Source organism: Lepisma saccharinum, chromosome 20, assembly GCF_977018435.1.
Source record: "Lepisma saccharinum chromosome 20, izLepSacc3.1, whole genome shotgun sequence".
NCBI lineage: Eukaryota > Metazoa > Arthropoda > Insecta > Zygentoma > Lepismatidae > Lepisma > Lepisma saccharinum.
The window spans coordinates 60,194,027-60,207,775 of record NC_139248.1 but is presented as its reverse complement, the minus strand read 5'-3'; the positions used below and the strand labels follow the sequence as shown (position 1 = coordinate 60,207,775).

General features: G+C 36.5%; 1 protein-coding gene across 1 annotated transcript in view; it reads right to left on the bottom strand.

Moving 5' to 3' along the window:
• The window catches only part of LOC146003487 (uncharacterized), a 328,072-nt gene that overhangs the window by 90,558 nt on the left and 223,765 nt on the right, over window positions 1-13,749 (bottom strand). Inside the window, exons 10-11 of the mRNA XM_083141777.1 lie at window positions 13,088-13,231; window positions 2,161-2,232 (exon numbers count right to left, since the gene is read on the bottom strand). Coding sequence (XP_082997903.1) covers window positions 2,161-2,232; window positions 13,088-13,231 — 216 coding nt within the window. The remainder of the gene's footprint in view (window positions 1-2,160; window positions 2,233-13,087; window positions 13,232-13,749) is intronic.

The following is a 13,749-nucleotide window of genomic DNA, read 5'->3' as shown; positions in this document are numbered from 1 at the left end:
AATGTTTGTCTTTTCCCATAGCCCAAGTGAGGTGCCCAAAGTCCACTAACGAACATGGATACGATTGCTAACAGAGAAACTTTAGCTAAAGGAGAGAGGTTTCAAGAAACCTTAAATTGGAATTCTCTCTGATAACACTAAACTATAATGCAGAAAGAGAGAAGAAAGGGGGTATCTATCCCCAAATATGCCCCCTCCACCCTCATAGTTTCGGTGGTATGCATTTTTTTTATGTATTGGTACCTGAGAAGTAACCCAGGTCGTCAGTTCCGCGAGGTTTTACGGATTTCTCCGTTTTCTAAGATTTCTCTCTTCACTTTCTTTTTCTCTGTTTACAATAATTCACTGTGGTATTGCAATAAATGCCCCAAATACGTTCGGATTTCCTGAACAAAGTTGGTTTTAGACTATTTTATAAGGAGATAGATAAGATTAATGTAAAAGTTAGTAAGAGTAGGAGGTGAATGTGTGCTGATTAATATTGATTAATAATATTTATGAATACCGGTTCAAAGTTGCAATGCCACAGTGTCTAAGGAAAATGGTCTGCGTACTTCATAGCGAGTGGTGTGTCATCCATTATCATGTAAGAAATCGCTGTTGCAGCAATGAACCCAATAAACTATTGATATTGATCAACTGATTCTCTCCATACATTCGACTTCTCCCCTTCCCAACCCGTGGATCCACAACAGATACATTTTGAAAGATACCTTTATTTATAATCTCCAACACAAATAAAACATACTCGTCCGGGTCTCATTGAAACATATCGTACACTTCATTTGTTAGAAACCCAATGCGTTTCCTCAATACCCAGTCGTTAGGTCGGCTGACTGCCATGCTGTACGCCCGGGTTCGATTCCCGAGGGTGGATGATTTCAGATAGGAATTTATCAAGAAATGTTCCTGCACGAATCGGCTTTTGGGTTCGGCCAGTCTGTAATATATGGGTTCATGGCGGGGCAACCCTGGGGGTAAAGGAGGCCGGAGCGTGGTGCTGATTACATTACATCAACAGATGGCCGAAGAGTAGGTAATGTCAAGTAAATCACGTAGTAGAGTAAAGTAGAGGTAGATTTACACACACACACACAGACAGAGTGGCGCAACCACAGGGGGAAGGGGGGCATTGCCCCCCAAACCTTGGACGGATATGAGGGGATATGCAAGGGGGGATTACCTTATTCTTGTATGGATCAACATGAAGGAAATTCAGTTGGTGGAGGGAAGCTTGCTCAAATTATCCTAGCCTGGGGGGATGCTTTACGAAAGTTTTCAAAACTGAGGGGAGGGGGATTCTACTGTGCATATACCGGGTGTGGTCCAAAAGTCCCGGAAAGGTCACATATCGTGAGAAATACACATCAAATCAGAAAACGAAAAAGTACGTGTTTAATAAGTGAAAGAAAGCTATTCAATGATATCACACTTGATTCCCAACCAAAACGTGAAAAGTTCATAACATCCATGAAATTTTATGAAATTTTCACGTTCTTCAATATTGCGAAAATTTAAAATCGCAATATCTCCGTTCCTAATTGAGCTAGGGGGATGTTTGATAGCTCGTTGGACTCTGAATGAAGTCCTCTTTCCGATTCTACAATACAAAATGGGGCCGGGGGTGGGGAATCAAGTGTGATATCATTGAATAGTTTTCTTTCACTTATCAAACACGTATTTTTTCGTTTTCCGATTTGATGTGACCGTTCCGGGACTGTCAAAACAAACTGTAATTTCACACAATTGTAATGTAACTGTCCAAGTTTACTTCGCAATTGTTAAGATGAAGCTAGCAAGTCACATATGCTCAATGTGATCACCTTTTGTTACTAGGCACACATCATCGGCAATCCAAGTCCATCCTGATACGTTTCAGTACACTTACATGATGCTTTTTAGACTCACGAAGCTTTGCCTTTCTACATCATTTAGTTTTCGAGATGCAAATAGCTGACACGGAAATCAGACGTGATATTTTCCAAGGAATATTAATTTCAGTATTTATGTTCATGATACACTCACGGTCACTTCTAGATTGCAATGATCCCATTGAACGTCAACGGGGTCGTTACAAACCATAAGTGTCCATGACTAAGTATAGTAATTATTGTTGTAAGTTATTAACAATCAAAGAGAGTGAAGCAAATATGTACTTACAATTGCAGCAAATTCGAAAGGTTCCTAAACGTCCCATTCTCCAACGTTTCCAGTTTATTCCAGGAAAGGTATCTGCAACAACAGAATGAAAGAAAATAATTTTGGGGCGCAAAGTAATTCATACAGCTACCAACAATGTTGCATTCTACTATTATCAAGAGGGATGGCCAAAAAACTCAGCGTCCTCTCAATTTTAAATTTTATAAAGGTTTTATCTTTTAAAGCTTGTGGCAAATTATGTGTATTGCTTTTAGATTCTGTTGTGACTAATATAAAATATACATATTTGAGAATTGGTGCTTTTTAAATGTCAGAAATTCTAGAAAACACATTGTCATTTATAGATTCCTTTCACGTTCGGATTTCCTTTTCCACATTGGAATTAACAAATTTACTCTCGGTGATTTCGCCAGAACAATATATCGAGGTAATTAAATAACACTTGTAGCAAAATACGTAATGTATGGTTGATGGAAACTGTGACTGACCCAAAGATGTTCGTTTATTTCATTTATTATGTTTTGTTTAATTTTGTGCTTAATACGCACGATGATATATCTATGTTATCAATTTCTCTTTTGTTATATTTTGGAAAACGTTGTTGCATTAATATGATGTATAATTAATTATTATCACATTCTTGATAATGTAAAATTACGATGTATACATTTATATATACATTTTTGACCATAGCAACGATAAAGAAACAAAACACAGTTGATCAATAAGTGCTAAAATATATGGACATTTAAAAATAGTGACGTCCGAGTTTCATTGAATTTGTCAAAATCCTAATTGCAATTTCGAAAAGTGAATACTAGGATGCTTCGTTGAAGTTCAAGTAAAAGGCTTGCTTCAATAATTTGGCGCCTACAGCCAGGATTGAAAAAAACGGACAATCTTCTGATGCGTGGTGAGAAGTTTGCGCAATGGTAGTCATAGACTTTTAAAATTTTATTTTGTCTTCGAGATGCAATTTGTTTAACATCTTGCAAAGGCAAAATTGGCGACCCTAAATATTTTATTTGTTTATTATTGTCCTGTGCAGTCATGGCAGATAAAACTAAAGAAACTAAGTCTAGACATTCACGTAGGCTAAAGTCTAATGTTGCATATGAAGGATCCTACTTAAATAGTAGTAATTCTCACGATGGTGACATTTGTGATGTACAGTCAGGTAAGATTGAAGGAGTGGCTTGTTGTGATAAAATCGATAATGACCTGAGGCATGTGCAATGTTTTGATTGTCATTCGTGGTATCATGTATCTTGTTTGAAGCTTTCCGTTACACATTGGACAATTTATTCTACCACGAAGGAAAGATACTGTTGCAACACATGTGATCCCAGTTACGATCCTTATCAATTGCCAGCTTATTTGGAAAGCATAAATCCTAATTTAAATGATATACTAAACAGCATTAGAAGCATACAATTAGCTGTTGTAAATTCTAACCAAGAACTTAAGCAGTCTAATCAAGAACTTAGGACTCAGTTTGAGCAGTCTAACCAAGAGCTTAAGCAGTCTAATCAAGAACTTAGGACTCAGTTTGAGCAGTCTAACCAAGAACTTAAGCAGTCTAATCAAGAACTTAGGACTCAGTTTGAGCAGTCTAATCAAGAACTTAGGACTCAGTTTGAGCAGTCTAACCAAGAACTTAAGCAGTCTAATCAAGAACTTAGGACTCAGTTTGAACAGTCTAACCAAGAACTTAAGCAGTCTAATCAAGAACTTAGGACTCAGTTTGAACAGTCTAACCAAGAACTTAGATCAGAATTAAACCTGTCGAATGAAAATATTCAGGTTAAACTCAACGTTATATCTTTAAAACAAGCTGAATTATCTAGTGCACATACACAGTTATCTTCACAGCTTGATGTTAAATTTGAAGCTGTTAATCATGATATTAGTCATGTTAACAATCGGCTCAATATTTTAATGTCTGAATTTAAGGACAAAATAGATGCGGTAAGTATGGCGTGTTTACAATCAACTACACGTCTTGAATCTGTATTAGATAATAAATGTAGTAATGTTGATGACAAACTATCTGAATTTGAAAATGTACCAGGATTATTGAAAGAACACGTTGTTGATTGTGACGAACGTCTAAAGGATGTTAATAACAAGTTTAATGATTATGATCAAAGTTTAGATAATATCAAATCAAATTATAATTCTAACATTGTTGATCTTATGTCTAGAGTCACTATTTTAGAAAGTAAAAGCAATGTTAATGATGGTGTACATAAGCATATTTCTGATTGTATAGAAAAGTTCCAACAGTTTAATTCCCGAATTGAATGTATGGAACAAGGTAGCAAAAACCTGCAATCTGATGGGAAATATTTAACAGCCAAAGTTAATTCTTCTGCTCGTAATTCTGTTGTTACAAATAGTAATAGTAGAACAAAATCAAATGTTGTAGACAATACAGAATCTAATACATGTCGGAATGGAAGAACCCAGTGTGATATTGGACTCAGTACTTCGTCTAGTGATGTATCAGATGATTCTTCTAAGAAAGTTTCCGGTAACAAGAATGTTACTAATACTCGTACTCGTAAACATGTCCGTTGGAAGCACAAGAATAATAAATCTGTAAGATCTAGCTCTGACGAAACTTCCGTAAAGAAATTCCGAAGTAACGACGCAGAAGGTCCATTTCCAAAACGAGAGTTAGGTGCTGAGAAATATAACTACACTGATGCTTGCTATCAACTTTTTGGTACAAATACACATCCTACTTCTAGTTCTGTGTTTACTAAGAATAATGACAATGTTAGTAATGTACATAATAATCCACATTGTCATTTGGATCAAAGCGTTAATTCTCCTTGTATGTGGTGTGATTTTAACCCACAAATATCAGAACCTAACCCACAAAATGATTGTGTTAGTAATATATATCGTGATGCAAGTTTACCATGTTCAGTTTCGAACAATCACGATGATCTTCATTCTGCTGTAAATGGTTCGAGATTGCATAACTGTAGTAATACAGGGTTAAACGGAGCAAATCATATTTGCTATAATCAACCGTATAGTTCGAGAGGAACAAGTGATCATCATATAACTAGAAATACATGTAGTGGAGAAGGAAATGCAAGAAGTGGACGTTTAAAATTAAGTGAACTATCTCAATTGCCTAAGTTCTCGGGAAAGATAGAGCAACAATCAGCGAGAGAATATATTGAACAGCTGGATAACATATTAAATGTTGTAGGAATGCCAACAGAAATGAAACTGCAAAGTATTCAACAATGCTTCATTGGGAGAGCTGGTTATTGGTTTCGGACTCATAAATATTACTTTAATTCTTATGATCAGTTTGTACAAGAATTCATTAATCAGTTTGCTTCTTCGGAAGTTATCCAATCACAACTCTCCGTATTGAGAAATCGCAAATACGATCCCAGTGTACATGGTAGTTTAGAGACTTTTGCTTTAAAAACTCACTCTAGTTATTGCAATTTGGTTGAAAATCCTCAAGATATAGATGTTGTGCAGTTAATACTTAGCCAATTACCTGATAATATTGCCAATCACATTACTTGTCACGAAATTCGTTCAGTAGATCAACTAACTAGCATGTTAAGAAGAATAGATGTAATAAAATTTAGTAGAAAGGGGCTTGTTGTTCTTCCTAATGAAGACAACGAACGTGAAAATATTCCAAAGGTTTTTAAGAATTCGGAACAAAATAGAGGCAAGTTAAATGTGCGGCAAGTTAATGTTCGACGTTCGAAGACCACTAGTGCTTGTACTCAGACTCCAACTAGTAGTGAGGTAGATGCCTATGCTGTTATCAATCAAGGTTACGAAAATCGGCAGGGAAACAATCTTCGAGGTCGATATATCAGCAATTTTAGGCGAACCTCTAATAATTATGGATATCATGAAAATGTTATTGCTCGAAACAATTATAATGGTTTAAGATCTAGAAACGGAGGACAATTCCGAAATAATTACAGGCAAAATAATTATCGTTCACCTACAGGACAATTTAGTGATGAAAATTTGCTCAATCAATCGCGATTCTATTACAGGAATGAAAATCGCAGTGCTGGTAATAATACAATGCCCTATCAGTGTTTTCCTGCGAATTCAAATTCATTAAATTCTCGACCTGAATCAGCAGGTTTGGTATCACAAACTAATTCTGATTCTACAAGAATGGCAAATCGTGAACAAAATTCTTCGCGAATAGATCAAGTACAAGGATCGATACAGCAACAAATTCCTAACTCTGCATCTTTAAATTAGTTGCGCAGAAGGAAGTGCCTCAGTCCCTCTGCTGTCCTGTTAAGAGGCAACGTTCAATTGATGATAGTGTTAGTGAAGAAGGTCATAATAATGTTGTAAATAATGCGAGTTTATCCTTCAAAACGTTTGAAATAAACTTTCTGTTAGAATGGTTCGACGATGAACCCGACTGGACTTTTAATGAGGATGGTGTTCCTATTCCTGTAACGGAAGTTCCAATCATACATGGACTCATATGTAAACTACCTATTACTTGTATAATAGACTCTGGAAGTCAAGCAAATGTTTTAAATTACGAAGTTTGGTGCAAAATAACATCATTGATTGGTAATCTTAGATTAGACAAGGTTGAAGATATTAGATTGTCTGGATTTGTTGGAAGTAAAAGGTGCAAGATTGCTGGTTGCAAAACGATAAGCCTTCAAATTGATGATGAATATTTTCCTATGGAATTCTTTATTCTAAAGGAACTTAACGCTGATGTTATTTTGGGAGTTCCATTTTTACGAAAGTATAAGGCTATAGTAGATCTCAGGACACAGCACATAAGTTTAGTAAGCTCTTCAGGTAAGGAAATTTGTGCGACATTAAACAATGAAGATTCTAATTTGTTACACTCTAAATGTGACGAACAATGTACCTCTATGATTAAGAATGAACCTCAATCCAAAGAAAATAAATTGAAATCTTGTGGATTGTTAAATTATGTGCCTGTATCAGATATCGAATCTAAATACATGCCTTCTAAGAGTGATATTCACAAGAAAGTTTTTGAAATAAACGACATAATTGAAGTTCAAAAACAAGATTTACTTTCACTTTTATGGATGTACCATAACCAATTTTCCGATAGACCAAGACATGCAAATGTAGAGGCATATAAAATACAGTTGGATACTGAAATTCCTGTATCTACTGCACCATATCCCATACCGATTGCTAGAAGAAAACCTTTGGAAGAAGAACTCGCCAAATGGGAAAGTTGGGGCATAATTTACCAGGAATCTTCGCCATATTTAAATCCTTTGCACATAGTCCCGAAACAAGGGGGTCTGTGGAGGCCAGTTGTGGATTTTAGGAATTTAAATAAGCATGTTATTAGTCCGCAAGTTAGAGTGGAGCCAATCAATGAAATGTTGCAACGTTTTTTAGGAGCGCAGTATTTTTCTTCTATTGACTTATCTTGTGGATATTTTCAGATCCCGTTAAGTGCGGATTCATATATTTATACTGCTTTCTCATATCGTGGAAGACAGTATCTTTTTCGATATCTTCCTTTTGGTATAAAGTCTGCAGTTTCTGTTTTCCAAGACAGAATGAATAAGATATTCACAAGGGAATTCAATGATTATGTTGTTTGCTACTTGGATGACCTCTTGATCTTCAGTAAAACTTGGCAGGAACATTTACGGCATATAGAAGCTGTTATTCAGAAACTCAAGGAGGCTAATATGTCAATTAAGTTTTCGAAGTGCAAATTTTCATGTAAGGAAATTTCCTTTCTTGGCCATATAGTTTCTGGAAGCCAAATTAAAGTTGATTCAAGCAAGAATTCTGCAATAATAAATTTTCCGACACCTAATAACAAAAGAGCTCTTCGTAAATTCCTTGGCTTGGTCAACTGGAGACGAAAATTTATAAATAAATTTGCAGAAACAGCTCAACCACTTTATGAACTTCTGAAATCTGATGTTCCTTGGATGTGGAAGGAATTGCATTCACAGGCATTTGAGAAGTTACGTGAGTTAGTTATATCTCCCGAGGGTTTAGCACAACCTGATTTTTCAAAACCTTTCAACATAAATGTAGATGGATCTAAGAAGGGGATCGGTGCGGTTTTATGGCAAAATGGCGACACTTCAGGAGAGGATCTCAAGATTATACAATATGCAAGTAGAGTTCTTCGTGGTAATGAGGTGACTTACAGTACGCACGAGATCGAATGTTTGGCAATTCTTTTTGCTTTTGAAAAATTGTATATATATGTCGCAGGAACAAAAGTTCATTTGTATACTGATCACAAATCATTATCATGGCTGGAGTCTGCGAAGTCATTAAATCAGAGACTAAACAGATGGTCGTTAAAACTACAAGGATTTGATTATTCCGTTCATCATATACCTGGAACTTCTAACCAAGCTGCCGATACTCTTAGTAGGTATCCTGATTTATCTACAGGCGTTCCTCTCATCAATGAATTATACATTAATTATTTGAATGTAGATATTGTTGATGAAGACACAGTTGACTTTTGGAAGGAGAGTCAAAGACTGGATCAATGCTGTTCTGAAATTATATGGCATTTAAAGGAAGGCAGTACCCCGAAAGGATCCAAAGAGATTTACACATTTCATGACGGTCTTCTGTTTCTGAAGCACTTTCCAGACGATAAGTGGAAACTGGTAGTTCCAAGGGAGTTGGTACCTAAAATTCTACATCGACTTCACGATAAGCAAGGACATTTTGGATATTTTAAGGTTCATAATAAATGCAAAGATTGTTTTTATTGGCCAAAAATGAAAGATACTATTAAGAAATATCTCAGAAACTGCTTAACATGTGCAAGGACTAAGCAGGCAGTCTTAAAAATTGATAAAGAAATTTTGCATGTACATACTACAACCCCTCATAGTATGCTTTCTATAGACCTTATTGGACCTTTACCGAAATCACAAGGTTATAGCTTTATTATAACAATAGTGGACGTTATGTCGAAATTTATAATGGCTTACCCTTTGAGAAAAGCTACAACCAAGGAAATTATAAATAAGTTCCAACTGCAATATTTTTATCACTATCCACTTTCTAAAGTAATTTTGTCTGACAATGGATCTCAATTTCGATCAGCTGAGTGGAAGAGTTTTGTAGAATCGAATGGAATAAAACATGTTACAACATCAGTGTATTCACCTTTTGCAAACCCAATTGAGCGATACAATAAGGAAATAATCAGGCTACTAAGACTATACACAAAGGATAATCATCAGCAGTGGTTTAAACATTTAAGTGTAATTATTGGACTTTTAAACAGTTCGGTATCTGAGGTTACAGGATTTACGCCGAATGAATTGTTTCTTCATGATAATGTCAAGAATACAGTTTTTCATCAAATTAATTGGCCATCTGAACTGGAGAACGTGACATGGCAGAATAAATGTCTAATGGCAAAAACAAGAATGAAGAAAAGGGCTATAACCAAAACGAAGAAAGGAGATGGAAGGAGTATCACAATCGCAGTCAACGATATTGTTCTTGTTAAAAACCACGAGAAGAGCAGCTTTCTTAATAAGAAAATTCACAAATTTCTGGATTTATGGTTAGGTCCTTATTTAGTTAAAAATGTTAAGAACAATTATGTGGAACTTATGTCTCTAGATGGGAAGAAATCTGTAAATAAGCAAAATTTGTCTAATGTAAAGAAGTTTAATTGTTCAGCCGACAGGAAAACAGAGTTGCTTAAATTTGCTTAAATAATTCTTGAATGTAGTTAGGTTAAGGTAACTACGGACACTTCTACAATGAAAAATGTTGGATATTTGCATAGTCAATAATATTGTTTATTCATTTAATGTACTGAATTCATGCAACTAAAACAAAATGAAGAATATGTCAGTCAAGTTTGATTCACGAAGTTTATAGTGAACTGAATTAATATTATTTGAAAAAAGAAGTAAGTTATGTTGGAATTTAAAAATGTTCATAAGTTTGGAACTAAATGTGGTAAAATTTTCGATATTCACAGAACTGATATAAATCGAAAATTTTCACCCGGAAGGGGTGCGTATTGTGACTGACCCAAAGATGTTCGTTTATTTCATTTATTATGTTTTGTTTAATTTTGTGCTTAATACGCACGATGATATATCTATGTTATCAATTTCTCTTTTGTTATATTTTGGAAAACGTTGTTGCATTAATATGATGTATAATTAATTATTATCACATTCTTGATAATGTAAAATTACGATGTATACATTTATATATACATTTTTGACCATAGCAACGATAAAGAAACAAAACACAGTTGATCAATAAGTGCTAAAATATATGGACATTTAAAAATAGTGACGTCCGAGTTTCATTGAATTTGTCAAAATCCTAATTGCAATTTCGAAAAGTGAATACTAGGATGCTTCGTTGAAGTTCAAGTAAAAGGCTTGCTTCAAAACACAGCGTATGTGATTCCTCGACCTCCATCACTGTTCACCTGTCGCTGGGAATTGGATTGTTTGAATTGGGCTTTAAGTTTACTTTATGTAAATGTAGGTCAGTCGGAAGTGGACCTACAGTTTAAAGTGAGACCCGAGCCACTGTGCAATGTGCTTCTACCGCGTATGGAAACCCGAATCCCTTGATTGCAAGGCGGGACGTTACCACTACGCCATCGGAGAGGTCCTGAGAAATTATATCTTTCCAATAAGTACGTTTCTTCTCTTATTTCAGAATTGTAAATATCTACATACAAAAGAACTAGTGTATTTTCAAGACAGAAGAACTCTTGAAACTTATTTAGTTATTGTCTCTAAACAGAACCAAGTCTCCAATCACAGGAAGCAAAGTCATCGTATACATTTAAAAACATGCGCGCCCATGCCCACGCACGCACGCACGCGCACACACACACATACTCACTACCAATGTCTCTCTCTTTCTCTCTCTCCGTGAAAATTGTACACACACACACACACACACACAGAGACACGCACACCTGTACTTCGCCTGAATCGCACGAAACATCACATCACAAACTCACGCACCAAGTATCAATACAGCAGACTTCAATGTAACAAATCCAATTCACATAATAAATTCATTTTTAACCATAAAACTCCTTTAACAAGTTCATAAATTTAGTTTGCGTCATACCGAAATCCCAGTCCTCCAAATTATTTGAGACATTCTTCTAGTTAAGAGCCATTTTTAGTAATAGGGGAAGGGGACTTATTAATTCTCTTCTCTGAAAGACATATGTAACTAAACGCCCAAAAGTGAATGATTGGGAAAGCAAACTGGAGAAGTCATAATTATACGTAATATGTTCACAGTTGCATATTTTCTGGAGGACTAGTTCTATTATTGTAACCAATTATGAAAATCGGTAACCATAGCAACAAATTAACACAAGGATTTCCAGCTATAAAGATATGTATGTAGGGAAAGAGAGTTACACAGTTGCGTCCTGCAAACACAAAACTTTCAGTTTGAAGTCCACTTTTTGCACAGATAGGATAATAGGGACTAGATGAGATCCGAACCTTTGTGTGACTCCAGCGGGTATGAAACCCAGGACCTCTTGATTACAAAGCGATGAGTCCGGCCAAGGGAAATGAAAGTAGGTGGAAAGTACGATTTCAAACGCGAGAGGGGAATAAGGTAGAACACACCAAACCTCACTATGGCATTTTGCTTGTATGGGTTCTCTTGTTGTGATTATTACTTCTTGCTGTGTCGTGTTTGTGATGTCTCTTACAATTCGTAAAAAAATGTTTCGAAGTGGATCAAATAAAACTGTGTCGTTTTGGTCTCTGTTGCACATTCTGCAAAACGCCCTCGATATAATACACAATGCCACAAACCATTCAGTTACTACATTTTCTTTATTACATTCACAATACTATGTGTAATAATAGTAATACTATTATTAGTGAATACTATCCTGATTACTGCTGTGTACATTTGTGCTAATTATAATATTTACTAAGGAGATCAATTTAATTGAATAATCCAAAAAAAAAAGTTACTGGTTTACAAATAAGTTTATCTTTAATATGACGTGATGCATACTTTCCTGAATATTGTGTGCTTATATAGTATATGGATAGCTATTTTTTTCATTCTATACCCTTACATAATTCGTAAACATCTCTACGTAAATATTTTAGCGGCGATGTTTCTACGTTTGAAACTTCATTGTTGTATCCACAGCAGACCATTTCCACGGAACCCCTTCCTCACCAAAGTGCCGTCACCCCTATTTTGCCAATGAACTCGTCCAGTTGGCGCATGCGCACTTCCGTCCATGGTCTGAGCTAAGGCAGCCAGACAGTAACTCTACTGCAACAGTGAGGCCTGGTGCAAACTCAATGCAATAACCTACAGTCTGTTGCCGTAATCTGTACAGCACGCGAACGAAAGCAGATCATCTGCGCAAGCACTGACTTAAGAGGGATTGACCAATGAACGCGTGAGAGGGGAAAGTGAGTGCATGTAGGGGGAAACGCGGCTGCAACTACTAGCTGTAGCAGCATCGCCCGTTCGCTTTCTCCCCTTGCACCCGCTATGCGCGGCCTTTCTCCACAGACTTCCGAGACAGAAGTGTTGTGGTTCGCATGGTTGATTTTTAGATATTCACGATTCTTTCCTTTCCATTTTGAACACACTGAACCAATCTGGGCAACTCGCCTTATTTGTGAGAGCGGGCTCTCGTAGGCACGTGTGAACTGCCGAGCAGAGGCACTGTGGCGTTGCAATCGGGGCGGATAGAAGGGAGCGAGGGGGACAGGAGGCTTCGTCGGTCGCGTTCGTGCAGCGTCCAGGCGGTACGCTCGCTGGACTCCACAAGTAACACTAATTGCTCAATACTGCACTAGACTTACAAAGGTAAATCTAGAAACATTGGATACAACATTTGCTTATTATAATACTGTTCAAGATGACTTACAAGTGCCGCAGGTTACTCAGCATCTCGAAGGCTCCTGATTCGATGGTGGAGATCTCGTTGTTTGTAAGCGATAAAGACTTCAGCCGTAGCAGTGGGGGCAAGTCCCCATATTTCAAGAATTTTAGGCGATTACCACTCAGGTACCTGTAATAAAATGAATAAGCATTAGTAACACCTTTCCCAGTACATAGAAAGCGTCCGAATGACGTGTTTAGAAACCTTCCGTACAGTGTTAAATTACCGTAAAATTTACAATATTCTAGAGTTAAAATTTAACAATCTGTCCGTTAATTTACAAAAAACGAGACGCAACATATATTTTCTTTAATACATACACATACAGGGTGACCATAATTAAACTTCCTCCACTCAGGGCCTTTTGAAGCATCGATTGTGGTGAATCTTAGCATAGAGGCTTTGGAGACCATAGAGAAGCGAATTCTGACGAAAAAATAGTTCACATTTTCACCACCAGGTGGAATATCCAGAAATCGGACATGTAACATTTTATTTCTAGTTCATGTCAGTGCAGAAGGCAGTGCACGCCCTCAACGTAAGTTACCATACTGAAGCGTCGGGCAGGATGTTGTTCACTGTGCACATTTCAGCGCCACATTTCCACCTGGTGGTGAAAATTCGAACTATTTTTCTTTTCGTCAGCA